General features: G+C 52.9%; 1 protein-coding gene across 2 annotated transcripts; it reads right to left on the bottom strand.

The window, feature by feature from the left end:
* On the bottom strand, positions 1–27,279 carry Htra3 (HtrA serine peptidase 3). 2 transcript variants are annotated; one of them, XM_021162387.2, is made up of 9 exons: positions 26,721–27,279; positions 18,861–18,960; positions 15,963–16,185; positions 13,849–14,043; positions 13,221–13,253; positions 11,765–11,879; positions 3,452–3,500; positions 2,019–2,114; positions 1–1,078 (listed from the first exon to the last, which is right to left on the bottom strand). In XM_021162387.2, exons 1-9 carry the CDS (start codon positions 27,121–27,123, stop codon positions 913–915), a joined length of 1,380 nt encoding a protein of 459 aa, XP_021018046.1. In that variant the 5' UTR covers positions 27,124–27,279; the 3' UTR covers positions 1–912. The 2 variants fall into 2 exon arrangements, with proteins under 2 accessions (XP_021018046.1, XP_085692761.1); XM_085836635.1 differs by lacking the exons at positions 1–1,078; positions 2,019–2,114; positions 3,452–3,500 and adding an exon at positions 9,413–10,119.
* Positions 27,280–27,841: the final 562 nt, after the last annotated feature.

Consider the following 27,841-nt stretch of genomic DNA (forward strand, 5'->3'; position numbering starts at 1 on the left):
AGCTATGTGCTTGTAAACTTTAATGCCATACAGTAGAGAAACATACAGTACAAGCCATGTGGGTAGTGGGAGAAACTTTACAGCAATGCTCACAAATACACTTGAAACACTAGGGAGAACAAAGATGCCCTTGGGAGCCTGCTGGCTGCTGGGTGGCCATCTTAACAGACGGCTGCCGCACCCAGAACTGCATGCAGAGGTGAAGTGGCTCAGTCCTTGCACCTCAGGCAGGTGCCCGCTCCTCTTTGGCCACCATGTGGTCACCTTGGGAGAATGAGCTGTCAGGGTTGGAGACCACGTGATTATGAAACTCATCTTCCTGTCCATCCTGGCCAGCACGGGGCTCAGCTCAGCAGTGAGGGATGTTAACCTGCTCCAGGTCAGGACCCTGGCTTCTCCAGGGGACAGCTACAGGGCCTGCCCTCCAGGGATACCGGGTGGTAGGGCAAACAGCCCCTGTCTTACCATGGGGGTGGGGTGTGCTGAGGCAGATGGAAGCCTGGTAGTGTCAGGAAAGTGCCTATAACAGGGAGAGGTTGAGGCACTGGGATACAAGGGAGAGGAGGTGGGATGGGAGCTGGGTGGGCCTTCCTGAGGGCAGAGGCAGAAAGCTGGGGGGGGGGAGGGCAGACTTCCAGGGAGGTTTCTAAGAGCTTCTAGGCCCAGAGAACTCAGACGGTAACATCAGGAGCATCTGGTCCAAGGGACGCTGTGCTTCCTCTACTGGAGCTGAAATTAAGGGTCAAGGCTGAGATCCAGACCCCTGGTTAGGTCCAGTCTTGGACTCAGCACTGGACTCAGAGAGGAGACTGTTGATCCTGCTGAGGACCACAGCAGCCATTTGTCCTGATTTCATGAAGGCCGGAACCCCACCTTCTGTAGGCTTTGGCATGGCATTGGACGAGAGTAGCCTCACATGACCACCTCAGGGATGATGCTGAAGAGGAGATCATCATTGCCTCGCCGCACCTCCAGCAGGAGTGAAGACTCATTCAGGACTGCCTCCTGCAGCTCGCTGGAATCCGCCAGGGGGCGGCCATTGACTTTGACGATGATGTCGCCATCTTGGATGCCTCCTCTGCCAAGCAGGAGAAAGACCCTCAGCACGCACGTACTGTCTGGGCTCAGGCTGGGCTCGCCTGGGCTCAACAGCAGCAGTTTAGCAAAATAATTTTGAGAAAGAACATCAGTGGAAAGCCAGTGGCACATGGTGGCCAGTGATTTTCAGACTACAGAAGGAAGGGCAGGGCCACCCCCCCACACACACACACAGCAGCGTACATGGCAACGGGGCCCCTCCAGTTCCCAGAGCCTCAGTTCACAACCACTAATGTGACCTGGATGCGGTAAAGGTCAGGATGCCAGGGCATGGTCACATGAGACACGGGGCCTCAACTCGTGGTGTCCCAATACCTAACATTGCTTTGGGTTTTTGGTGTTTTGAAACAGGGTCTTATATGGCTTAAGGCTTGATCCCAGTCTAGCAGGGTCTGGCCCTAAATGCCCAGTCCTTCCGATTCTATCTCCCAAATGGTGAGGGTTCAGGCTTGTGCCATCATACCAGGTCTGTACCTAACATTTCTGTAGTTCTTACTGTGTTAAAAAAACACACACACACACACACACACACACACACACAAAGTCTTTATCTCATTTCACCATGACAACAACTCTGGGATGGAGAGTCAGCAGTACCATGATGTTCTTTCTACAGAAAAGAAAACTGAGGCCCCGGTTCTTTCTGGAGAGAGGGAGGCTTGGAGTTTCTGTCTTGGCCCAGGCAGGGACTCTTCAGCCTCTGCTTCTCAAAGGGAAGATCCCTCTGCGCCAAGGACAGGCGTGGCCAGTGCTCTGAGAGACTGATCATCCAGTGGTTCAGAGGACCGGCCAGACTCCACAACTCCTTGCCAGGAGACTTGGGGTCACATAAGGTCATCAAGGAGGCCCAGTCCAGGCCCCAGCACTCCCTCGCCCCATGTCTGACTGCCAGCAGCCCTGCCCCTGCCTGTAGAGCATACCTCTGAGAAGGTGAATTGGGAACCACCTCTTGAACATATATTCCACTGCTGACCGCTGGAAAGTCTGGGTTGGCGGCCTTCAGTTCCTCCACCAAACTGGAAAAGCAGTTCTGTGTAAGCCTCTCTGCCTCTAGCCCAGTTCCCTGGCGTGTGGCTGCCCCTTCCCGCCACCACCCAAGCTAGACAAACAACCTTTTGTGAGCTCTCAGAGAACCCTGAGCCATGAGATGGCCACAACTGGCTACAAGTGTGGAGAGGGGAAAGCTAGATGGGAGGACAGATTACAGAGGGAGGCTGAGGGAGGACAGATGGGTGGGTAGACAGACAGAAGGTACTGGGTGGAGAAATGGAAAATAGTTCAGTCGTGGAATGGATGAGAAGACTGGACAGATGGTCGGTGGATAGATGGATGGTTGGGGAAGCACACAATGTAAAGGTGAGTTGGCATACTGGTCCTAACTGCAGATTGTTTAAATTTTGCTTCCTAGATTGACAGCTACAGAAGCAAGAAGAGGGAGTCAGGGGTGGTTGGTCAATATCTCCGAGTTATCCCTAGAACTTCACCATGTGGTAGCTTCCTTCACAACCCTGGGCTGGACCTCCCTCCCTCCCTCCCTCCCTCCCTCCCTCCCTCCCTCCCTCCCTCCCTCCCTCCCTCTCTCCCTCTCTCCCTCCCTCCCTCCTTCCCTTCCTCCCTCCTGTCCACCCCTTTCTCTATCACTTTCACCCTATATTTCCAGGCAGCTGCTCTGTTCAGAACCTCTACCAAGGCCAGAGCCAAGAGATGAGAGGGAACACAGCCATCTCCCTGGAACTCAGAGTCAAGGTGGCTGGCAGGGTGAAAGGATGCCTGACAACTACTCCAACACTGTGGGTCACCACTGTGCTAAAGGGTGTGCAAACAGGGGGAGGCTCTCTTACATGAGTGGCCTGTGGCGATAGAGAAATAGCCACTAGGATCTCAGAACATAACCATGTTTGGAAACAAGGTCTTTGCCACTCTAGTTGGTCAGGGATCTTGCGATGAAGTCATGGACTTGGGCAGCTCTCATATCCAGTGACTGGCAGCTTGGGGCTCAGACACAGGGTGGAGGAGGCTGTGTGGAGATGGGCAGGGATGAGGGATAGGCCAGCCTGCTGAGGGGTGCCCACAGCCAGGAGGAGACGGGAAGAACCAGGACTGGAATCTCAGAGTGTGAGACCCGTGGGCACTGGATTTCAGTCTCTGGATCCCAGAACTCTCAAGTAGTATGTTTCAGCTGTTCTAAGCCACCTAGTTTTAATTACTTATCGTGGGAAAGCCAGGAAGCAGTTCTAGAGGTTTCCTTGATGGGGAGCTTCCGAATAGAGTTGGTGGTGGGTCTGACAGCAGCAGGACCCAGTGGTCAGCCTGCAGAAGGGGATGCCTGGGAGGACAGGGGAGCATCATTCACCTTGGCGTGATGGTCCGCATCCGGATGCCAATGAAGCGCTTCTTCCAGTCTGGAAGTGAAAAACAGTGGCTCAGTTAAGCTACATGGTCAGTGCCCTTGAGAAGGGAATGCAGGGAAGGCTCAACAGGGCCCGGGGCCAGCAGCCCACCCCTGGCTGCTTTGGTGGTGAAGCCATGGGGACAGGTTCTCAACACAAAGCAAGGCTTGGCGCGTTTCAGTTTTTCATGTCACTAAAATTCCATGGACATGGTGGGTTTAATCCAGCAATCAATAATACCAAGAGTCTCTGAAACCCAGATGCCCAGGAAGGAAGTGATAGCAAGCCATTCTCAGAGAGGAAAGCAAAAGGAGAAATGAGAAGATGGTTTCAACCACATAAATGAACATTTTCCTAACTAAGACTTTCAGGGCACAGAGGCACAAGTTCTTAGAAGCACAGAACACAAGTAAGCACCCGTGCCAGAGACAAAGGACTCAGGCAGGCGAGAGGGCTCAGCAGCTGAGGGTGTCTGTGGTACTTGAACCTGATCCCACATATAGGTGGAGCGAGAGACTGGGAGCCTCTACGTGAATGACGCGACACACAACCTCCTCCCTCAGAAATACTAAAATTTTTAAAGAGATTTATTTATTTTTTATTTATGTACACAAGTTTTTTGTCTGTCTGTATGTGCATCACATACATGCAGTGCCTGTGGAGACCAGAAGAGGGCGTTAGATCCTCTGGAGCTGGATTCAGAGCCGTCAGATGGGTGCTGGGAACAGAACCCAGGTTTTCTGTAAGATCAGTATCTGTTCCTAACTGCTGTGCCAGCTCTCCAGACCCAATAATATTTTTTTTAAAGAGGAAAGTCTCAAACCTGTGGTCTTGAATTCCTCTTAAAGCAAGAAAACGGTAGCCACACGAGACTCAAATGAAGCAGAAGATGAGAATATGAGTCAACGAACTGTGAAATAACCCAGCAAAGAAATAGGTGACTCAAGAGCCTTTATCCTGAAATGAATAAAGTAGGCAAATCATTAGCCAGTGTGATCGTGAGGGAAAGACAGATAGTTGTCAATGTCGGTGAAGTGACATCGTTAACTGACATTGTCAATGTCAAGAATTCAAGAGGAGGTGTCGCTGCAGACCTTCAGACATCACAAGGCTGCTAGGAGAGCCAGCCACTGCTTGCAACCATGCATCCCACCACATAGGGTCTGGAAAGCCCCAGGCACTTAAATGGCCCAAAGCCCTCCACCTACTAAGCAAGTTGATGAGCAGTTAAAAGTCTTCCCAGAAAGAGCTCAGACCCAGAAGATGTCACTGCAGAAACCAGCAGTTTAAGAGAGAAATAGCACAGGTTCTACAGACACCTCCATGGGACCAGATAGGACCCTGGTGTCTCCCGACCATATCCAGAAACTAAACCAACAACCTCATGTCTTAGTGGAGACAAACGTTTGCAGCAAATCAGATCCAATACCCAAAGGTACAGTATATCAGGGCTGAGATACTTAATGTATGAAGGCACGGGATGCTTTAGCATTAAAAGGTCAGCCTGACCTAGTGGCATAGGTCTGTCATCCCAGGTACTCCAGAGGCTGAGCCAGGAGAGTGGCCAGTTCAAGGCCTACTTGAGGTACAGAGTGAGTTCAAGGCCAACCTCGGTGACGTATTGAAACCCTGACTCAAAACAAGAAGTTAGAAGAGGGCTGGGAATATGCCTCAATGGTAGAACACTTGCCTAGTGTGTCTATGACCTGGGCTTAGTTGCCAAGACCTTAAAAATTAAAAGGGCAAAAATGAGCTAATGTTAGTTATAAACTGAAAAGGAAGAAACATGCTGTGAGCTAAATGAACAAAATCTCATATGTGTACCTATGGGAAGCCAGAAACAGGATTGAGGCTTTGCAACTTAAACAAAACAAAACAAAACAAAACAAAACAAAACAAAACAAAACAAACAAACAAAAAAAAACCTTTGGCCATCAGTATGCCTAATGCCAAGGGACTGGATGCCTCTTCCTGCAGGGACAGGACAAGGAAGCCCATTCCTCGAACCTTTATTCAACATTTTATTCAATATTGGGAATGAGGGTGAGCCGTTCAGATGGAACAGGAGAGGACTGTTCCTATTTACAGACCACACAATCATCTACATAGAAAGAAAAAAAAACAGTGAAATATACCAAGAAGCTACTAGAACCCATAAGTTATCAAAAATTCAACATACCAAAGTCAGTTTGCTTGCAGATTCTGGTAGCAAATTGGCCTGTAGACCGTATACTCAGTATAACATATGCCAAAGAAAGCCAGATGTGATCCTGGATCTGAGGGTGCAACACTGTTAAAATACCAGCCCTTCACCCCAAATTCTTTGACAGATACACTACAGACTTTTGATTTTCTTCCATAGAAATGGAAAAGCTGAGTCTCAACTGTGTGTGGAACCAAAGAGCTCGGAGAGCAGAGATGATGAGGGCCAGCAGAGGGGAAGGCTCAGAACATTTGACCTCAGGACTTCTTAGGACATCAGAAGGCACGAGGCCATGCGGCGCTGGGACACCATAGAAGGACTGAGTTATTTGATTTCGTGGTCAAGCTGGGAAATCACTTAGGTGGAGAAAGGAGCATCGTTTGAGCAAATGGTGCTAGAACAATCCATTATCCAAAGCAAATGATGGCTGAGTAGCTGCAATGCCCAGAGGAGCTGGGTGGGCCATAGACAACTCGAGATGCTACTGGAATCGCAGACATGCTTGAGCTGTAGTTCTGAGGCTTGTGGGAGGTCAGTGGTGTGGCTGGAGAAGCACCACAGCAAGCTAGGATTCTGGTAGCTGCTGATGCTGGGTAACAGAGTAGTGGTGCAGCTAATGCAGATGGAGGTCAAGAGGGGCATAAGACTCAGGGGGAACGAGGGGGTGCCCTTAATGTCGTGCTCAGCAGGTGGGGTGCAGATACAGTGCCCTGATATTCAGATGATGTCCTATAAGCATTTGTACATTCAGCTCATGCAAGGAGAGTCTGGGTGGTGAGGTGGAGAGTCTGGGGCATCACTGCAGATGCCACTGAAATCCAGGAACCTGGATCAGGACAGGATGAAGCATGAGTCCTACCTAAGCTTGGGTGTTCAGGGTACCCCTCCTTTGATACCTCCACTTGGCCTGTAAACCATGTTTACAAAGCACAGCTCCCCATAGGTGTGAGGAGCCCTCATCCCTCTCCTGTGAGAGGTACCTTCCTGGCAAAGGTGCAGCCTGGGGACTCCAGGGACATCTTTAGATGGGGGACCACCCCTGCAGGTCACCTGGCAGAGCCCCAGCCCCAGAGGCTGGATCCTTTAGACTCACTTCTGTTGTGAGGTACAAAGCAGAGGTGCCAGTCTATGGACTCTTGAGGCTAGTGCAGGAACTGTCAACCCTTCCATCCTGTCCCTATCTCTGCGGGAAATCACCTCTGTAAGGCACATGCAGCCCACTGGGAAAGAGACTAGCACAGGAGGGAATCATCACTTTGCCCTCAAGTATCCCCACTTCCGTGAGCATCAGTGACAGAATGACAAGACAGGGAGGGGAGGATACCTTAAAGGACTGAGACAAATGGAACCTGAGAATGTTCTAGACCTAGAGAGCAGTGGCTACGGCAAGTGCCACTCAACCATGCTTGCCTCCTTCACACACACCTCCAATGTCGCGGGCAAAGCCCCAGCTAGCCAGGGCTTCACACATTTGAGGATTCAGTCTGAGGCAGGTTAGAGGGGTGCCTAAGCAGGGAACACTAGTGACATTATTCTCATATAGGTTTCTTAGTTTAATGTTTCTGGGTAAGTTTCTTTAAATAGGGTAAGGCCTATTTTGGGGTCAGGCCATTCGGTCCCCTGAATGACATGACGGGCCCTTCTGCCTCACAGTTTTGAGTGGGGATGGGGTGGGGGTGAGAGGAGGGCCTGGAAGCCAAGCACACCCTCCTTTGGCAGCCAGGATGGCTTTTGTGCACTCTTTACAGTCCTCAGGGGGAGCTCCACTCCAGCTGCAAGAACCTCTGCAGCCACAGCTGCCGCTGGAGCCATGAGGAGGTCTCGCTCTATCCAGGCCAGCTCCAGACAGTTCTGGAACACCTCACTCCAGCCTTGAGAAGCCTTGGTGACCTCCAGACAACCCTGTCCACAGATGCTTCAGCCCTGGCTATAGCAATCTTCAACAAGTTGGGGGTGGGGCACCTCCCCAGTGACTGTGGGAGCTGTCAATCACAAACTGCTTGTGATTGGCAGAAAATGGTTGTGCTCACGAGAGGCTTATGATTGGTAGGCAGGAAGCTGTGCTATAAATGGTGGAATTACTCTTTCTAGCTATATAAGGACACATCCCTCCAGCCTCTATAAAGGCTTTTTTCTGACTGGTCTTTTTTGCCTACTTCTGATCTTTATCACAAGTAGAGTGGGTTGAACTGGTTGCACAAAAAGCAGAAAAAAATATAAAATAAAATGTAAAAAGACACAAACACACAAAGTTCCAGCCTGGTTGGCAGCAGCAAGGAGGCAGCTAAGAGTTCCAGAGAGCCACTGAGAGCTGTAGACCCTGACACCCAAAGCTCGGCGCTATTGCCCCCAGAGAAGGCTGACACTTTCAGGGAGCCACTGAAAGCTGTAGACCCTGACACCCAAAGCTTGGGGCTGTATCCCCAAGAAGTGGTTGAGTATTTCAGAGAGGCACCGAAAGATACAGACTCTGACACCAGAAGCTCTGAAGAGTTCTAGAGATCGGCAGAGGCTAGACTCTGAAAGAAGATGGCCAAGAAACAATACTATAGACCAAAAGGCCATGAAAAGCCCAGAGAGTGGAAACTCACAGTCTATAGATATAGATAGTAATGAGGAGAAGAGCAGAGGGTCCCCACCACAGAGCTCTGAAGCAGTAACTCTTGGACCTTTGGAGTTGCCCTTTGCCTGTCTGGGATTTCTCTCAGGTCAGGGCAAAGGAACCCCAGCCAGCTGTCTGTGACAGCTCCTCAGCTTCCGGTTAATTCCCCCCTAGCCCCTCCCTTTTTCAGCACATCACCCACCCCACCCCTGCTCCCATACCACCTCTTGCCTTTTGGTAAACCCCAGTGCCTCAGTCTTCGAACAAAGCCTGATTCAACCATGAGAAGGTGGCTATGCCCTGACATCTTCTTGCCTCCTCTCAGCCGCTGACCCCCACCCATCAGCCAACATGTCCTACTTACCACCACCCGCTCTCCAGTGCCTCACAATACTTAGCCCATGTGGGTCCCCTGCTCTGAGAGTCTCCTCAGTACCACCCCTCACTGGCCTTCTGTGATGGTGGGCTAGCCTGCACTGCCCACAGCTGGGATAGACACATTCCTGTATTCTGAGCTCTTCTGCTCCCCTTCTCTCCTGTCCAGGCTCTTCATTCAGATGTCACATGATTCCAAGGTCCTCTAGGTTTCCCTCCCCGCCAGAGGGAAGGCTCTGAGGGCACAGCTTAGGTAAGGACAGGGCAGCTCAGCCAATCATATGCTTGCGCGGTCTTGGGAAGGAGCTGAGGCTAGGTCAGACCTCTGGTTCAAGGCTAGTCTAATCTTCTGTAATCAAGGGTCCTAGAGCCTTCCCCTGAAGGATGCAGAGAGGCACAGTTGAACTGCTGCTCTGCTCAGAGCCCAGCTCAAGTTTCTCCTGCTCTAGAGCCTGCTTCTGTGGCAGGCCCTGTGTACTCCCTAGGCCCACCCACCCCATCATCTGGGACTCTGCCAGGCGTGGGAGTTCTTCTGAGGGAAACTGAGACCTGAAGAAGCAGGAGTGCGCCCTGCCTCTCTTGTTATCCCAAAGCTCCTGGCTCAGGGCCAAGGGGACGGCTCCCCTGACCAGTACTGTTTCAGTCACCCCAGAATCTGCACCAACCCCTGGATGAGAAAAGAGATGCTCTCACTGCTTCCTGATTTAATAAAAGGGATGTGTTAAAGAACTTAGATTAGCAGGGTTCAGATCATCTGATGTTTTTATTTAAAAATGGAAAAGCATAAATAAGCACAAATTTCAGAAGGACTTTAAGTCAATGGACCCCACTTAGCTAAGCCTCGTCAGACCCTCTCATAGTAGGTAAGCACTGTCCTTGGGTGATAACATAACTCTGGGATGGGTGTGAGCGTTTCCGCAGAGCCCAGGCTGAGTGACCAGGTCACTGCAACTAGGATAGTTGCTCTGCAACAGAGGAGCAGATCCTGCCCCCAGGGACTTCTTGTCTGAGAATAGATGAGACAGCTAGGGGACAAAAGGCCATTGGCCCATTTCCAGCACAGTAGTCACCCACAGGCCAGTGTATGAGGGTGATGTTCCGAACCCATAAACAAGCTAAACTGGAAAGCCCTGTCCACTAGACAAAGAGCCAAGGCTACCAATGGTCTAGGAACCCTGGTCGAGTTCTGAGCTTCCTACTGGCCAAGAGAAAAGGCAGCTAGTTCCCACTATTCACCAGAAGGTGCCTCGGATTCCTGGGAGGGACAGGGTTTGCCTGTTCCTGTCATCTTCATATAGGGCCACTTGGAACAGAACGAGGCTCCTCGGTTGCAGTTCTTCATGGGACCAGTCTTGGCTGTACTGGGGTCCTTGTGTGTGGCTGGCAGGGCCGCAAAGGAGGGGGCAAGCAGGAGGAAGGCCCCTGCTCTCAGTGCAGTGCTGGTGAGAGGGCTGGGAGGAGACAGGGAGGCAGTGTGAGGGAATGAACAGCAAGGTGGGGTGAGACCTGGGCGCCGGCCAGGACATGGGTGTGGGAGGCACGTGATCATTGGCAACTCACTGGGCTGAAAATGGGAGCCCCAGAAGCCTGAGACCAGAAATGGAGATCTTTTCTGGACAGTTGCCATGATTACCAACTGAAAAGATTAGCATGCAGTCTTGGCAAGCCTTCTCCCTAGGGGGATGCAGATGGCCACCCATTGTGTGGAGTGGGGGCAAAAGGGACTGGAAATCCATCTTTAGACTGTGGTAAAAGGATAGGGCTGGCAGGAGGTGACTCCCAAGGGTTGGGTTCTTGGACTTTGTTCCCTTGGAACAGAGGATACCTTGCTGAACTAACCGTATGATTCATAGGCTGAGAAGGGTACTTAGGGATGGGTAGATAGATGGATGGGTGGAGCAGGAATGGGTGGGGGGAAGGCAGATGAGTAAATGAATGAATCATGGATGGGTGGACTGATGGGTGCATGAATGGATGGGGGGATGAGTGACAGAATGGATGAATGACTGGAGGTGTGTACAAGTAGATGAGTAGATAGATGAAAGGATAAGAGGGATGAATGGGCAGATGAGTGGATGGGTAGATGTGTTGGCAGATTGAGGGGAGTGAGTGGGTGTGTGGATAGATGGGAGGATGGATATGAGGATGGATAGATGAATGGGTAGATTGGTGGATGAGTGAATCAGCGAATGGGAGTAGATGGATGAATAGATGGATTGATAAATGAATGAATGAATGAATGAATGGTAAATGGATAGATGGGTGAATGGATGGATGATAAATGAATGAATGGGCAGATGGATAAACGGATGGATAAATGGATGGATATATGAAAAGATGAATGAGCAGGTGAGTAAATATATAGATGAGTGGGAAGACTGGTAGCTGGATTAATGGATGGATGGATGGATGGATGGATGGATGGATGGATGGATGGAAAGGTAGGTGGATGGATAGATGGGTGGATGAATGGATGGATGGATGAATAGATGGATGGATGGATGGATGGATAGATGAATGGATAGATGGGTGAGTGGGTGGATGGATGGATAATGGATGGATGGGTGGATGGGTGAATGGATAAATTGGCGAGTGTATAGATGAGTGGGAAGTTGAGTGGACAAGCAGGTAAATGGATGAATGGATGGAATGGTAATAGAATGGATGGGTGGGTTGGCATACAGATGAATGTTTAGATTGAGGAGTCGATAAACAGATGAATGCATAGATGAAGGATAAAGTGTGGAGGTAGATGAATGGTGGGTGGATGGATGGTTGGGTGGAAGGAAAGAAACGTAATTTTCTGCCAACTAAGAGGAGTCCCAGAATCCAAGTTTGGATGGTAGGACCTGGGGGAAAAACCTGTCTGAAGGAGCAGAGGATGATGTTGTTCATGAGCTGAGAGGCCTGGAGGAAGACCCTAAGAGAAGCTGCAAATGAGATGCCTGGGGTCTCCTGGTCTGGGGAGGATAACCGATCTAGTTAGGAGTAAACATGGTATACCTAGCTCCTGCAGCTGGGCCCTGACTCACATGGGTGGGGCAGGACCTCATCCTGGGGATCCTGCCTTACCTGCCCCTCGGGAGAGTTCTTTACCTTTCACATGCTTGTTTTGGAACTCAGAGAGGAAGCGTGTGATGCGATCTGAGGGGATGGCAAAGGAGATGCCAGCTGCAACCTTGAGCGTGTTGATGCCGATGACCTCGCCATCCTGGGCAGAGAGAGCGAAGTGTGGGGTTATTTGGAGGAGTGCAAGCAAACCGCGGACTGCTGCTGAGCCCAGGGCAAGAGCACTCTCTCCAGGCAAAGTTGGCTGTCAGTGCTCCACTGAGATGCCCTCCTGTAACCACGGCTCTCTGAGTCCCCCACCCTGTGTACCACCAAATCCTGGGGATCTGGAAAGGGTATCTAGGAAAGTTATTGGGTTGCTCCTGCCTCCCCAGCTCCAGCACCTCTGCCCTAGGAGGCAGTGTCCACTGCACTCAGGACACCATCTATCCCCATCAGAGACTTGGACCCCTTCTGTCCCTTTCTATGAAAGCAAAGACCAGTGAGCAGGGCCAGGGTGGCAGCTCATAATCTGTTTGGAGCTCAGCTCCCACCCTGCCCTGCTTTATGGAGCCAATGCCATCAGACCAGGAGCTGCCCCAGTCAAAGGGACCCACTCCTGGGCAGAACCCCTCCCAAAGGCCTGACCGTGGGAGGAGTGCAGGATGCTTGCCCTAGACAACCCAGCCAGGGCACTACCAGCTTGTCAGGGAACTTGTTGGGGCCTAGAGAAGAAAGTTAAGAATCTAGCCCTACCACATGAGCCTCTCCATCAGCAGCCTTGCCTGGAGAATCGTGAGTGTGGAGGAGACAGCCACCTGCACAAGTCACCTGAGTGCCAGGGTACACTGTCCCAGCCCATGGGCTGCCCCATGGCTGTCTTCTCCAGCCCCGGCAGTGCTCCCATGTGCTGTGTCTTGTCCTTGGCATATCCTTTTCCACCCATTCCTTCATCTCCACACACTCACTAAATAAATGCTCCCAGCCCCTGTTCTATTTCAGTGGTGAGGCCCATGTCTCTTCAGAGCCTCCTCGTGCAGGCTCGTCAAGTGTGCATATTACCACTCTGTCACTAAGTTCTCAGAGCCTGGGATCCCAGCTGAATCTCCTGCCCTGTTCTGGAAAAAATTCAGCCAGAATGATGCTGAGGCTGACTCTGGAATGAGTGTGGGTTATAGAACTCATGGGTGTGGTCTCTTCTCTCACCTTCGATTATAACTGAGGATAGCAAGGCCCAGGGTAGTAACAGCCTGATCTGTGCCCCCATTGCCTGATGCCATGGGGGAGCACATGGCCCCAGCCTGGCCACTATTCTGTTGTCCTTCTGGATTCCAGGCATCATAGACCTAGGGCTCAGATCTTCCTGGGCCTCCAACATGGTCACACTACTGACCACTGGACATGCAGTTCCTAGGGCTGGATAGGGTTTGTCCCTATCTTTAGCCTGTGTCTTGGTGTAAGCAAAGCCTAGAAAACCAGACACTGCACTTTAGGGTTCACTTACCAGGTTCACCAGGGGTCCTCCTGAGTTCCCATACTGCAAAGGAGAAAACCACTGTTAGCTGTGCCGTGAACACCCCAGTGGTCCCCAAGCTCTTTCCCCACCACTGACTCCAGTCAGTGACAAGACAGGTCACCAGAATGGACTTCCACTGCCTTGATACTCAACCCAAAGACAATGGCAGGGAGCTATCCCACTGACCCTCCAGGGCTCTGCCCAGACCCTGTGCTTCCATGTTTCCACAACTCGCCAGTTGCTAGGCAGTTGCAAGACAGCCAGTGTCGTCTCTACAGCTATGAATGGCTCCAGCTACCAGTCATGGCAGGCATAGGGGTACATGTCAAGGCACCCAGGCTTGGAGCTGTGTGAATGTCATGGTACCATCCAATATAACCTTAATCTTAGTCAAGTGACAACTTATGCAGGGTAGGCTAAGACCTTCCAAGGGTATGCCTGGGCCACCTCATCTCTGCAGCTGTCCAAGATGGCCCATCCCAGGAGGCAGTCACTGGGTGGGTGGGTGCTCTGCATGAGATAACAAAGGCCTTCCTAGATGGTGGTGTGCTGTATGATAGGACAGGGCACAAGCTGGTCCGAAGTTGCCGAGGTCAGCCTTCCCCACAGCACTCACATTGATGATGGCGTCGGTCTGGATATAGTCCATGTCTGAGTCCCGGAGACCCAGCTCCTTGCCATCCCGCTGGGCAGTGCTGACAATGCCCGTTGTCACAGTGTTCTGCAGGGCAAAGGGGCTGCCAATGGCCACCACGAACTCGCCAGGCCGCAGGTCTGCTGAGTGACCCAGCAGCAACACAGGGAGCTTTTTCTGGAAGGAGAAGGGTGTGAGAGAGGACTGAGGCTCAGACCACAGACAAGGATCCTGGCAGGCTGCTTTCTGGAGAGGAAGGAGGCTATTCCCAGCCCTGAGGCCAGCCCAGCAGCTGGCTGAGACTAAGGCTGTAGTTCATAGAGCCAAGGCTCATCTGAGGAGGCCGGAAATGTCTGTCATGGGGAGGTACAGAGCATCCAGGCTGGGTCTGGCCTCTGATATCCTTGAGTCTAGTGATTTGTTTTCTGATACATGGACCCTCTATGTAGCCCTAGGTAACGTAGACCTCACTATATAGGACGAGACTGGCCTCAAACTCACAGAGATCCACCTGCCTCTGCCTCCCACATGCTGGGATTAAAGGCCTGTGCTACTGCCCAGCTAAGCCTGGGATTTAATGGTGGCAGCTTGCTCTGTGAGTTGGCAGAAAGTGACAGCTACCACCAGGCTTGGTGTGCTGTACCCATAGAGTCACTCCATGGGCGGGTATGTTGCTCCCTGGAGCCCTGTCAAGGATCTGGGAACCCTAGTTTGGAATCCTTGATCCCTTGCTGTTGATACACAGGAAAACTGAGGCCACCTCTGGAACATGAGGTACCTGAACACTTTCACACAGGGCTGGCAGAGCCCGTCTGTCTGTGGGCTCAGCTACCTCGTCTTTCTGCTTTGTGGTCTTGGAGAGCAAACGTATGTGCACATCAGTTTGGGGAGCAGCAGAGCACAGCAGAGGCTCCAGGAGGTAGGTGTGTGTGTGTGTGTGTGTGTGTGCTACTGAGTCACACAATGCTTGTGTTGCCGATGAAAGACAGGCATGTTCTTCCAGCCAGCTTGGCAGTCTTCTTGGTCTGGCTCTGAAGTAATGAATGGCTTATTCTCTTATCACCATGGAAGCTATGGAAGAGCTGTAGCATCCTTCACTGCCCTACAGCTTCCTGCATCTGCCCGTGGTTGAGCACAGAGCCTCTCCTAGCCTGGATCCCCTGAGCACAGCAGAACTGCGTGCTGCTCTCAAAGAGGCTGGGCCTCCAAAGCGTGAAGAGTTCCTGTCACTTCATCTCTCCAGTCTGTCCCCCACTCCCACCTACAGTGTCTGTGTTATCGTGAGGAAGGGATGCACCCAGACAAGGATCAGAACTATAGAGGGACTGCATTAAGATAGCCTACTGTGAATCCTCCACCTTGGGAGTGAACTCTGCAAACACCTGTCACCAAGGACACCAAGAAGCTGCATCCAGGAGGGGCTAGGCTCCACTCGGCCACACCATCTGACTCACAGACATCTAAAGGAAATTACGAGCCTGAGTGCAGCTGAAGGCACAGTAGCATATTTGATGATGAATGCAAGGGATACAGGAGCTCCCCGTGACCATCCCAGAGTCGTGCAATGCTACCCATGGATGCAGTAAAAACCAGTTTGAGGAAGGCTTGCATTTGGGCCTGGCAGCCTGACCCTACCACTGTTAGCTGGGATCTTAGGTGTGTAATCAAATGTCACCGAGCTGTAGTTTCCCCTCAGATGACAAGTGTTGGGAATTCTAATCTCCCTATGGCCCCATTTCTCCCTGTAAGATTCTAAGCAATGAGTCAACCAGGTCCTTCCTCCCAAGGCTCTGCCTCAAACAGGAAGAAGCAATAGCACCTGGATTTCTAGATGCTGCCAGTGACCATAGTAGGTCCTGTGGCCCCAACACAGGTCTGCCTTGGTGGCCAGAGTAAGTGTGGGCACAGAGGTGAAAGGTGGGGACTGATCTCCCTGGTCTCTCAGCCCACAGGGACAGGGGTGTGGATCTGACTAGAACAGTAAAGAGGTAGAGAGGTGTGGGATGCTATCCCCTCCCTCCTGGGCCCCGCTTCAGTCCCTGCTGTCCCCTGAGAAGGCTGGGCTAGGACAGGCAGGGGTGCGTTGTCCCCCTCACCTTGGGGTGGATTACAATCGTGGCGATGTCCGACTTCTTGTCAATGTCCTGGATGGTGGCCTCATAGGCATCCCCATTCTGCAGTTGAACCTTCAGCTGCTGCCGGCCGGAGGCGGTGCTGGAGCTGGAGACCACGTGGGCGTTGGTGACGATCAAACCGGCTTCTGACATGATGAAACCCGAACCACTGGACAGCGGCACATTCCGGCCAAACAGGGGGTGTCTGCGCAGGAAAGAACAGGGGCATTCAGCATGGGGGAGTCAACATGGTAGAGGGAGCAGAACCATATGTAAGGTGAAAGAACACAGGCTGGAGGGACCACTCCCTCCTCCACCTGGGTTTGAACTGAGGCTGCCACTTGCGTGCGGGTGTGGCCTTGCCAACACAGAAGCCGGATCCAGTTCACGACCGTAAAGATGTGACCATCATCTCTGATCTGCAGTTTGCTGCAGTGAGACAAAGTACCACTGGTGTCAACATGTAACAGCCCACAGTGGCGCCAACCTAGATGAGCTACCCTCAGGCAGACTCTGTAAGCCCTCTGAGACTCAGTCTTCCCACCTGGGAAATGGGCTGTCTGCTTAAGGAGCCTTTATTTTCAGGATGGGATGGGGCAGAAGGTTGGTGCAGCTTGAGACCTTCCTCGGGGTGACACAGAAAAGGACATGGGCCTTGAGGACACTAAGCAGGTGAAAGAACAGAAAGTATCTGACACTGGAGCATGGTGGCAGTGTTTTCAAAATGTCACCTCAGCCTGGCAAGACCAGGGAAGCCAGGGATGAGTTCATTCAAGTTCTGGGAGACTTGTGGGTCAGTGTCCCCCAGACAGATGTGGTCAAATCCAGACCACAGCTCATTTGGAAGTGGGTCTCTGCAGGTGTGACAGGGCTGTGACATTCTGATGGAGTGGGGCTCTATGTCCAAGCTTTGGTATCTTGAGAAGCTAGGAAGCTGGAAGAGGCACACGGGGAACTGTGGGAGACAGATGGGAAGGACACCCTCCAACCCGAGGACACCCAGAACCTCTAGAAATTAAGAGAGAGCCCAGGATCTGGGAGTGGTGCCTTGCAGAAGGCAACGTGCCCCACTGTTTAAGCTTCTGGTCTGTGGGGCTCTGTGACTTAGCCCTAGGTCAAGACTGTTGCACAAACCTCCCAGGGGAGATTGAGGCCCCGACATCTGGGTCTACTTGCTGGGGTCGGGCAGGAGGAGGCAGGGCAGAGCAGGGTTCCCACCATGGCAGGCTGCTTAGCATCCTGTGTGAGAACTGAAGTAGCTGTGGCTAGTTCCCATCTACCAGCAATGTCTTTAAGAAGTACACCCATCTCCTCTGAAAACTGCAGGCAGGACCCAAGAGAGCCCTGCACCTACACCCCACAGGTCAAGGGTAATGTCTGGAAGGCTCTGTGCTGCTGCCCTACCTGGGCCTCACGCACCCATGAGGTTTTGGCTTCTCCAGCCAGGTCACTGCTGCCCTGCTGCCTTAGTCTGTGATTAACCAGCTCAGGGGTTGTGCCCAGGCCCTTTAGAGACACACAGTCCCCCCTTAGCTCCTTTCTGCTGAGAGCCTCTTAGTGTATCCATTGGTGAATTCCTCAATGACAGTTTCAGATTTTACTCCAGGGTATGTAAGTATGTGGTGTATGGTGTGTGTGTGTGTGTGTGTGTGTGTGTGTGTGTGTGTGTGTGTGCGCGCGCGTGCGTGCATGTGTTCTGTTAGGCCTCTGTTCCTGCCTCCTGACAGGGAGAATTCAGAACTGCCTTCTGGGCTCCCGGGAGAGTACCATAAGCAAGTTTACAGGAAAACCCTTGGGATGCATAGGTTTAAAAAGCTGTCAGTCATAGCAGGGATCCAACAAGCAGAAGGATCTCACAGTCCAATGGTTGCGGAGTCTACAAACATCTGGCTCATTTCTTCTAGAGCAGGAGCCCCAGGATGACTTGAGAAAACAGACTCAGAGCCTACATGCTCTAGAGCTCAGGCTAGACCCTGGATGAATACTGCCCATCCTCCTCCCCTGCTGCATACCTCGCTCCATCTTGCCTCTGTGAGGCTGTGGCCACTGTGAGTGTGCAGGAGGTGGAGTAATCTGACACTTTGCTGGCCTTAGCACACAGAGGGCGGGATGGTGATTGACATCGGGCAGCTCCATACCAGAGCCAGACTAATAAGCGGGTCCCCATCTCCCCTGATCTCTATCAGGTGGGCTCCTGTCTGGCTCCACCGTCCCAGCTGCCCTCTCCACTCAGCTGCAGGGCGAGAAGGGTGGAGACTGTTGTGTCTGGAGATCTGAGGCTCCTACCATAACCGGCCTCTCTCTGGGGGGTCTAAATGGAGACCTCAGGACCGGATGTGAGTGATGGGGCCTTGGCTGCTGTGTCTAGAAGGCAGGCCTTCTCATCCAGCACAGACATCTCTGGGACAGAATACGGGGTGTGGGAGGAAGGAAGGAGTCTCCACCCCTGTCTGTAAAGACAGATCCTTTCAGGGGGCTAGACCACACATCACACAGTGAGCTTCCTCTCCCATGAACAAACTTGCTTCCCTATTCACCCACATCCACTCAGGCCTCCCTCCCCTCCCCCCACGAATTGGCACATCCTTCTCCCTCATGCCTGATCTAGACACAGTTGTACTATTGAGCTAGCACCGCAGTGGGACTGTCCCCTGTTTCTAACTCCTAGACTCCTAGAGACTCACTTCAGGCTAACTTTCAGCCCCCAGGCACCCCAAGTTTCAACGGTTGCTACTCATCCCAACCCATGCCTTACTATGCTCCTGGCTGCTGGATTCGGATCTAGTTTTGGGTTGCAGCAGGCAACAAGGCAGCTGGGAATGGCTGGGAAGCTGCAGAGGAACTCGGGGCGGGGGGATGAGGGGGGACGGGGGCACGCACCTCAGAAAGAGCTCTATGTGGACCACAGCTGGCGCAATCTTCTCCACCACATCGGCGATGAAGTTGAACTTGTACCGCGGACTGGTCAGCTGGTGGAGACCTGCGCTGGCAGCAAGGACCAAGGGTGTCAGTGAGACCTGCTGGCTTCCAGCAGCCCTGGGCCCAGAGTGGAAGAGACCCTGCTAGAGACTCACGTCTGGTCCCAGAGCTAATGTCAGCTCAGCATGCTCCGTACCCCATCTCTCAGAAATGCAGGGGTACCCAGACGTTGGGGACAGTGATCCCTGCCCTGGAGAATGGTTAACTAGGTATTCTGAGATTTGAGACTGCACATTTTCCCCTATGGACTCCTCAATGCTGGGCAGGAATCTTAGAGAATTTAGATCTTTGCTCTGGGAAGCACAGCACTGGGGCTGGGGACCAGCGCCACTAGGCGCTTGCCTGATCCCATGTAACAGCAGTATGTTGGAGAGAGGACCGTCGCCCTCTCTGTGCCTGGTGGTCAGTGTGCTGATAGATAAGGGCACAGTGAAAGGGCTGGGGCCTCTCCTGAGCCATCTCAGCTGGCCTCCATGACCTCATTGGCTAGGCTATAGATTCCTGAGTGGACAGAACACCGCCTTTGTCCAACTTGGCCATAGCCCAGGCCTACTTGCCAGGCAGCACACGAACGCCCCAAAGCCTCATCACTGGCTCAGATTTCTGCCACCATCAGCAACAGGGCTGTGGCTTGCCAGGACCACAGGCCTGAGGCATGTGGATGAGCCTATACTGAGACTTCCAGGTCCCGGTCTCGGTCACCACACTGCCTGGCAGTGCTTATGAGAGGTTCCTAAAGTCTAAAATGAGCACAGGCCTGGGAGCTGCACACAACTAGGCCTGACTGGACCTGCTGTCTTTTAGCTGTGTGGCCTGTAACAAGTCAGTTACCCTCTCTGGGCCTTGACTTTCCCATCTAACAAATGGGACTGAAGGTGACCCCTCATAGGTGAACTGACATGAAAGTGAACAGTGACATTCCCTGTCCCAGGAACACATGCCCACGGCAGCAGTCATAAGAGGGGTGCAGAGCATAGCCTGGGTTCTGAACCAATCGTGGGCTAGTGCTGTCTCCACACACAGCCTGGCAATGTCCCTGACTCCCTGGGTGGCAGCCTGTGGGGAATGGAGCTGCATCACCAAAGGTGGGGAAACAGAGGCTTATTAAACATCTCCTAGCCCACACTCCAGTGAAGTTTACTCAGGCACACCTGCCCACAGCCTTTATGAGGCCAGCCCTGGTGTGCCCTGGCTGTGAAGGACAATAAGTGACCAGCCAGGGATGAAGAAGTATGAACCGGGTTGGGTCTGATGGAGCCTGTGGTACATGAAGAGGACTCCTGTGCAGGCAAAGCCATCAGCTGCCCCTGACTGGTGATCAGAGAGGCTGGCTAAGTAGATTGAGACCTGGGCCTAGTGTGTCTGTGACCCAGGAGGAGGGAACTCTGTCCTTCTTACAGACAGCACACTTTACTGCCAAATGCACCCCGGGACTCCACACTTCCAGGTCCCACAGAACCCTCCCCAGACTCTGCCCACCTGGCCTGCCAGCCCTACTATGGGTAGTGGTAGAACTGAGGCAGGAGCCAAGGCCTGATCGATAAATTCCTGTGTCCCCAGGCTGCTTGGGCTTTGACCTGGAGGCTCCAGCCAGTCAGCAGACGTTGATAGGTCACCTGTCATTCCAGGGGGAGGGTCTGCCTGACCTCCGAGACCTTGTCAGCCAGGACTCTGCATGGTGGGCAACAGGGGGAGATGTCAAGACCTGCAGCAAGGGCCCTGCTTTCAGCTGGCTCCCCATGCCCAGGACCACAGAAAAACCAGAGCTGCTATACATGGCCCCATTCTGCAGATCAGAGTCATGCTTGGTTCACCCAAGCCCAGCAATGACTAGCACAGGCAGGCAGCCCCCATGTGCTCCCTGGAAAGGGGAAAGAAGATGATACAGCCACCAGCCAGAACCCTGCTCAGCCTGGCAATCAGCTTGAAACCCCCTACCTCAAAGCACCAGCCATGGCCCAGAAAACTGAGACTGGGTATAAGCGCCATCCTAGAATGGCAGGCCTATCCCTGCTGCAGGTCAGGGAGCCCCGAAGAGTGACAGGCATGGCCCTTTAATCCAGCCCCAGCCTCAGATGAGTCACGGTGAGTCACACAGAGGGCCCCAAGCCCCCACCACAGGCTTCCCACATGAACTGGCCTGGCTGGGCCAGGAAACAGCTCTGTTTATTTGGGGTTTCTTAACAGCCCCACCCCCATGCCAGGCCGAGCCAAGTTCTGAAGGCCGTAGTCTCAGCACACCCAGCTGTTGGCTCTAGTTTCTTGTTTTTTGTTGTTTTTCAAAAATAAACGGCATCTGAAGGCCCGGAAGTTTTGTTCAGCAGCCTGACCCAGAGCACAGTGGTCAGGGCTAGGTGTCTAGGGCCTTGAGAAGAAAGGCGGGCTATAAGAAGTAGCCCTGGGAGGGAAGATGACCTCAGAGCTCTATTTCCAACACACATGCCCTGACAGTGGATGACCCTCAAGCAGGGTGCTGTGGTAGCTCTGGACAGTCACAATGGCTATGGAAGAGATGGGGAAAGAAAGGCACAGAATGAGAAAATGAATGACAAAGACATACCACAGGGGCACCCTACACCGTCTCTGAGGCTGTTTACTACATGGACCCATCATCGTGATTAACAGAGATCCAAACCCATATGTCCCGGAGTGCATGAGCCCAGCCAGCACACTTGACACACATAGGAGCCTGACTCTGATACCCATGACTCTTCAATTGTGTTTCCTAACAGAAAGACCCCACAAGTCTTCCAAGTCCACTGTGCCTGGGTTTCCTAACTGGGAGACAGCCATGGTATCCCTCCCTGGATCATCAGCCAGCCGTGATTATGAATGCGCAGGCTTGGTATTGTGTGAGGGTCGTCAAGTAAATCTAAAGATGGCCTGTGCAAATGGGAATAGGAAAGTGAAGGCAGCATTGAGCGTCCCGCATGGGCCAGTTTTTCCTGCCCCTCCTCACTCAGCCACAGGTGGAAGGGCATTCTGTAAGTGGAGTTGGGAAGCTCTGTGAACTGAGAATAGCCTCCCAGCACAGCCGTGAGCAGGCAGCACCTCCTCTGGGAGTTGGCTCAACCAGCAGAGCCTGGAATTTCACAGCCAGAGGCGCCTGGCTGGCCCCAAGCCAAACACAGGTCAAGGATCTCCTGGAAGCTAACCAACTGTTATACATTCCCAAGGAGCGGCATGGAGCTTGGATGTGCCTAGGTTGAGGCTGTGTGCTTTGGGCAGGTCACCTGATCTCTCTCAGCCTTGTTTCCCAACCTAGACAGCAACCACGGTATCAGCCGTGGAGAACCCAGTGAACCTGACTCTGGGCCTGGTGCCCTATGTTTGGGGTGCTGTGTGTGGTGCCTTGCACCTGGGCTAGTGCCCTGATCTGTGGCTGTGAGTGCTGTGCAGTATGTATGCTCCAGGCTGGGCAGCTGCCCTCCTCTATCTTCCAACCCCTAGGCACGACCTGGGTCTGAGGGCCACAGACCGCAGCACAGTGCCTGGGTATGACAGATGGATCTTAAGCTAATGTATGTGGCCAGGGGACATGGGTCACTTAGGGACAGGCAAGCTTTTAAAAGAAGAAAAAAACAGTGATCTGATCAGTCCCCCAGGCAGGCAAGCTGCAGCAGGGCTGGAGATTTAGGGGCTGTGTGCTCCACTCTCTCTGATCACTTCCAGGGCCAGCCTATCCTGGGTACCAAGTACTGAGGGTACTCTAGAGCAGTGGGTCTCAACTTATGGGTCGTGACCTTGTTGGGGTCACATATCAGACAGCTTGCCTATCAGATATTCACATTATAATCCTTAACAGTAGCAAAATTATGGCTATGAAGTAGCAACAAAAATAATTTTATAGTTGGGGTCACCACAACATGAGGAACTGCATTAAAGGGTTGTAGCATTAGAACAGCTGAGAAGCACTGCTCTAGAGAGGCCCTCAGTGAGGGAACAAGTGTGACTTTTGACCTTGCCCTTGAAGAATGGAGGATTGGCACATATGGCAAAGGGACTGTGTGTGCAAAGGCAAGTGACATTCAGGTTCTAGAGCCTCAGCTGGAGGTGTATGTGGCCTGCAGGCCACACTGGTCCCATGGATCTACAGGCACAGCTTTCAGTGCCCATGTCTGGCCATGCTTCTGCAGCCCCCAGGAACAGGGTCTTGTGACTACACTACTTCTCATAACCCATTCACCAGTGTCCTCCGGGATGGCCACCATCTCATGGGGCTCAAGCACTGTGGTACATCAGATCGGCAATACCAGAGCTTGGGGCAAGCTCTCCCTTACTTTGAGAGTCCTAGGGTGGCACATCACAGCATCAGAACCTGTCTTTATAAGATATCCCAACATCATTCCCTATGATGAACTCCTGAAGGCTTCAGAGGTTGTGGGAGGAGTCTGAGACACCTGACCCTAGGAACTCTCGTGGCCACCTCCCTCAAAGCCCCAGGCTGTAGCTGTCCTGCCCAGTCTGCTGTGACATCTGCATAGGTTTGCATCTGCATAGGTCTGGCTGCCTGCCTCACTGCCTTCAGAGCTCCTATAGTCCAGTGAACACACACAGACTCTTGATGGTGTAGGACATGGGTGGTTATCATTCTGTCTAGGTAGTATTATCCTCACAGAGCCCCATGGATGCCCTGGAGGTGGATGAAGAAAGAGATATGGCTGGGACAGAGCTTCTGAACTCACAGGTCATGGCACTCCTCCTTGTATCAGGTTATAACACACAATCCTATCAGGCATCAAATAAATGCAGGAAGCCACTGGAACCCTCCAAGTCCCCCCACACAGCCATGCCACTGACCAGTTCTGCTGTCCCAGCAGGCAGAGGGACAGATACAAGACACTTCTTCTTGCCTGGTTAGTCTCTCATGCTCAACTCCGAGGAAGCTGCTAAGAGGAGGGAACACAAAAGCCAACCGAAGCCCTTAAATAAACAGGCTGGGAGAGGCTGTCAGGCCTTGCACATTAAAAGCTGCCTATTAAATCTGTGTGAGAATTTCCCAGGGCTCCCAGCACTGAGCCTCAGTAACATGTGCGTATCTACCACCACCAAGGGACTGTGGGACATTGAATCTGGGCAGCTAGCCAGCCACCTGTAAGCAGACCCTTGAGTGCAGGTCATACTAGCAAAGGGACCCTTCTCTTGAAAATGCTTTTCTAACATGCAGGTGGGACCAAACATCTTCCATCAATCCCAATGGAACCATCTAACAGGGTCCAAGAGAACTACAGGGACCCATGGGCCCAGACATTTATATAACTACTGTGTGCAACCAGGTGCTGTGTCCACCCCTGCCACGAGGCCCAGAGTGAACAAGAAGCAGAGAGAACAGAAAGGTCAATAGACAGGGGTATAGATTTAGCAATGAAGCACAGTGGTTAGGAAAGCCAGCTCAGGGTGGTAGGACATCTGAGCCCAGGAAGAGGAACCCTGCTAGGTGAAGGATGAAGGGGCAACTATGGCCAGTGGTAAGAGGATGTGCAAAGGTACTGAGGTAGGAGGGAGGGAAAACAATAAGGTGGCCAGAAGATGAGAAGGTCACAGAAGATGGTAGTGGAAATGTGTGTGTGTGTGTGTGTGTGTGTGTGTGTGTGTGTGTGTTGGCATAAATAGTGCCTGAGAGTCCTGGTAAGTGTGTGGGGGGGAGTTATGGAGGGAGTCTTGTTGGTAGCATGCAGGACAAACTGGCCAGGGTCACCTGGCTGCCAGGTGAAGTGATGCAGGAGGATTAGAAATGTGGAAGTCAGCAAAAGTCAGAGCTGGCCTGGTCTCCCTCTACTATCTGATCTGTTCTGAGACCCCGTGCTACAGCAGCCTCCTGCTCAGACATGGCCCACAAGTGGGACTCATCAGCTCTCTCTGTGCCCGGCACATGCCTAAGTCCAGAGCATCTGGGCATGGTGGTTTGTGCTCAGGCTGATTAGTGAGTGTGCTCACAGTGGACATGAGGCAGTGACAGGTGTGTGGACAGAGGCTAAGACCTCTGTCCTGGGGCAGTGCTGTCAGCTGAGTTGGGAGGAAGAATTAGAGACAGCTCAGCTGCTGCTGGGCAGTATTTAACAACAAAGAACTGGGCCAGTCTCATCTGCATGGGGCGAGTCTGGCACTCACACCAGCATGTGAAACTTCTGAGCACCTGTGGATAGCAGCCTAAGCGAATGATGTCCCTGGAGTAGGCAGAACCCGGAACATTCAGGTCAAAGTGGGCAATGGACAGGTGTCAGGCTCAAGGCCATTGGCTCTGTCTAGCTGTAACCTTCCTGACGGGACTGAATGAAGACATTGTGAAGGACCCTTGTACCCTTCCCTCTGGCTATCAGACTCTGGCTATGAGACAGTGATGAGCCCTGAGAAACTGGGATTTTCCCAGGAAGCTCATGCTGGGAGGAGGTAGGATGCTGTAGGGATGCATCGGGCTGGCAGGGAGCTATGGGTCAAGGATGGGTGGGAGCTGCCTGGTCAAGTATACCTCTGTCCCTCTATGTAAACATAAATCTCATGTCAGGACCCCTAGATGGACTTAGGGGGGTGTCGCTGGACTCTTTCACCCCTTCCCCCCATGTGGCCACATTGCTTTAGTTGGCCCTTTGAGGATGGATGGCAGACCCTGGCATGTGAACATCTCTGATAATATGTCCTTCCTCTTTGGCTGCAGTACCCGACAACTCCTTGGCAGCTTGTGTTTTGATGGTGGCCAGCGCACTCTAGATCAGATCCTGGTCTCTGCTCTGCCCAAGCCTCTCCACTCTCCCCCATCCTTGCCAGGGAGCCCCATTTACTGTCCCAACTCAACACCTCTCTTGGGAGGTGGCTCATAGACCCAGCACAGGAAGTAACGCTGAGACTCAGCATCTGTTGTCCCCTGGCTACATATTCCTTGCAGGGGCTTCTCCCAGGCCTGACATCAGATCGCTCATAGTCAGGTACCCAGAACACAATGAAGCGATCAACTGAGGACAGTGGGTCTCTGAAGCCTAAGATCCTTCCAATAGCCACGGGAATCCTGCCATTCTTAGTGATGGATGCCTGCCTGATCCTCAGGCTGACATTCTCCTCTCCCTCCATAGCTCTGTGCCCTCCACAGTCTAGAAGTCTCAAGGGTACCAGAAGGGGAAGGTCTGCTTCATGCCATGCACTGATACACTGTTTCCCGTTAGGGACAGTCAGGCCAGAAAAGATTTTTTTTCTTACAAATGCCTTAATCTGTAAAGAACAAAATCCATTTCCATTCTTACCGGTTTCTGCCCAGAGCCTGATGTTAATAGTAACTGTCACATGAGAGAGCAGAGAAGAGTACACCAAACACAACCATGACGGGAGCCGAGTAATGCAGGTGCCTGGCCACCCTGAAAACCCTCGGCCCTCTCAGACAGCCAGGCCCAAGACAGGCACTCAGAACCAGCACCCAGCACAGCCTGACAGAAGAAAACAGAGCAGGAATTGAAGACAGAGACCAGGAAAAGATTGCTTGACACTCATTCCTTTCTAAGTCACTGGAGGACTCTAAGAAACTGGGTCAGAGCCTCACAGCCCACCAGACGCTACCAGGCTGCCACACTAGAGTTTAAGTTTAAGTTTAAGTCTAACTTGTTTGTGACTTTGGGGACAGCATTTATCTCTTGGGGGCCTCAGTTTCCCCATCTAGAAGACCAGAGGGTTGTATGAACTATTCTTAGAAGGCTGCCTAGTGGAAGTGGGCAGATTCCCCCTGGACCTCAGTTTCCTCAGAGTAAGGCTTTTTTGATTCCTGGTGGAGCTTACCAGAGGGACAGGCACCCTTCTGCAGCTGGCGCACTGGAGTCCCGGAGACCTGCAACGCACGACGGCTGGCGGCCTGCAGTGCGCACACGTCGGCATAAGTGTGCCCGTCTGTGCCACACACGGTGTGGGTCCAACGGCAGCGACACACGCCGCGCACGCACTCCAGACTGTCCCCGCACGGAGAGTCCAGGGGGCGGCCGCAGGGCTCGCCCTCGCTGGCGGCGCACACAAGGCAGCAGTTGCAGAGGTCAGGCACATAGCCCCCAGGGCAGCGAGGGCTCGGACAGCGCGACACGTCGCAGCGTGCAGGACACGGAGCCGCTGGGGGCTCCCGGGCCAGAGCCAACACAGCCAGCGTGGCCAGAGTGGCCAGCGTGGCGGGGAGTAGCGCGCGCGCCTGCATCACGGAGAGGCGGCGGCGAAAGACCCGCGGGGACACCGAGGCCCGAACCGCTCAGGCGCACTCTGGCCCGGAGCACAAACAGGGCATGGTGTGGGGACTGACCCGGGCCTCTCTCAGCCGAGCTTTAGCAGGCGCTTAAAGGCCAAGACAGTCCGCCCTCGCTGGAAGGGGCGGCCCTGCCCGCCGCCAGCCCCGCCCCTGCCCCACGGGACCCCGCCCCGGCTGGTGGGGACCCACCCGGAGCCTCCTGCTCCCCGCTTGCCTGGTGTGCACTTTAGGTGACAGGTCTGCCGGCCCAGGATGAGGGCCCGGGGAAGGGGAGCTGCTTCGGAATACCCCAATCCTAGCCAGGGACCTGACCGAAACCCCAGAGACATGAACAAGTCCAAATTCTGTCCCCAGCTCTCCTTCACAGAGGAACCCCTACTCTACTTGAGCAGTCAGGCTCAGCAAGGCCCCAAACCTAGACCCCTCCTGCTCTGCATCACTCCACCGGGCGACATTGGAGCAGATACTTAGAAAGCAGCCAGGTGCTCCCTTCCTCCCATCTTCAGCTGAAGGGTGTGCCCCCGGCGACTGAGGGGGGCCATCTGCCTTGGATCTATTCTGGGCTCTCTCAGATCTAGAACTCTGGTTGCTGCCTGTTGTCCTTCTGTTTCTTCTACAAGGATTACTGAGCACCTCCTACCTCAGAGTCGTTGGAAGTGCCAGGACACCA

This window comes from Mus caroli, unplaced genomic scaffold, assembly GCF_978045245.1.
Source record: "Mus caroli unplaced genomic scaffold, Mus_caroli_1 scaffold_4, whole genome shotgun sequence".
In the NCBI taxonomy this organism is placed as follows: Eukaryota; Metazoa; Chordata; class Mammalia; order Rodentia; family Muridae; genus Mus; species Mus caroli.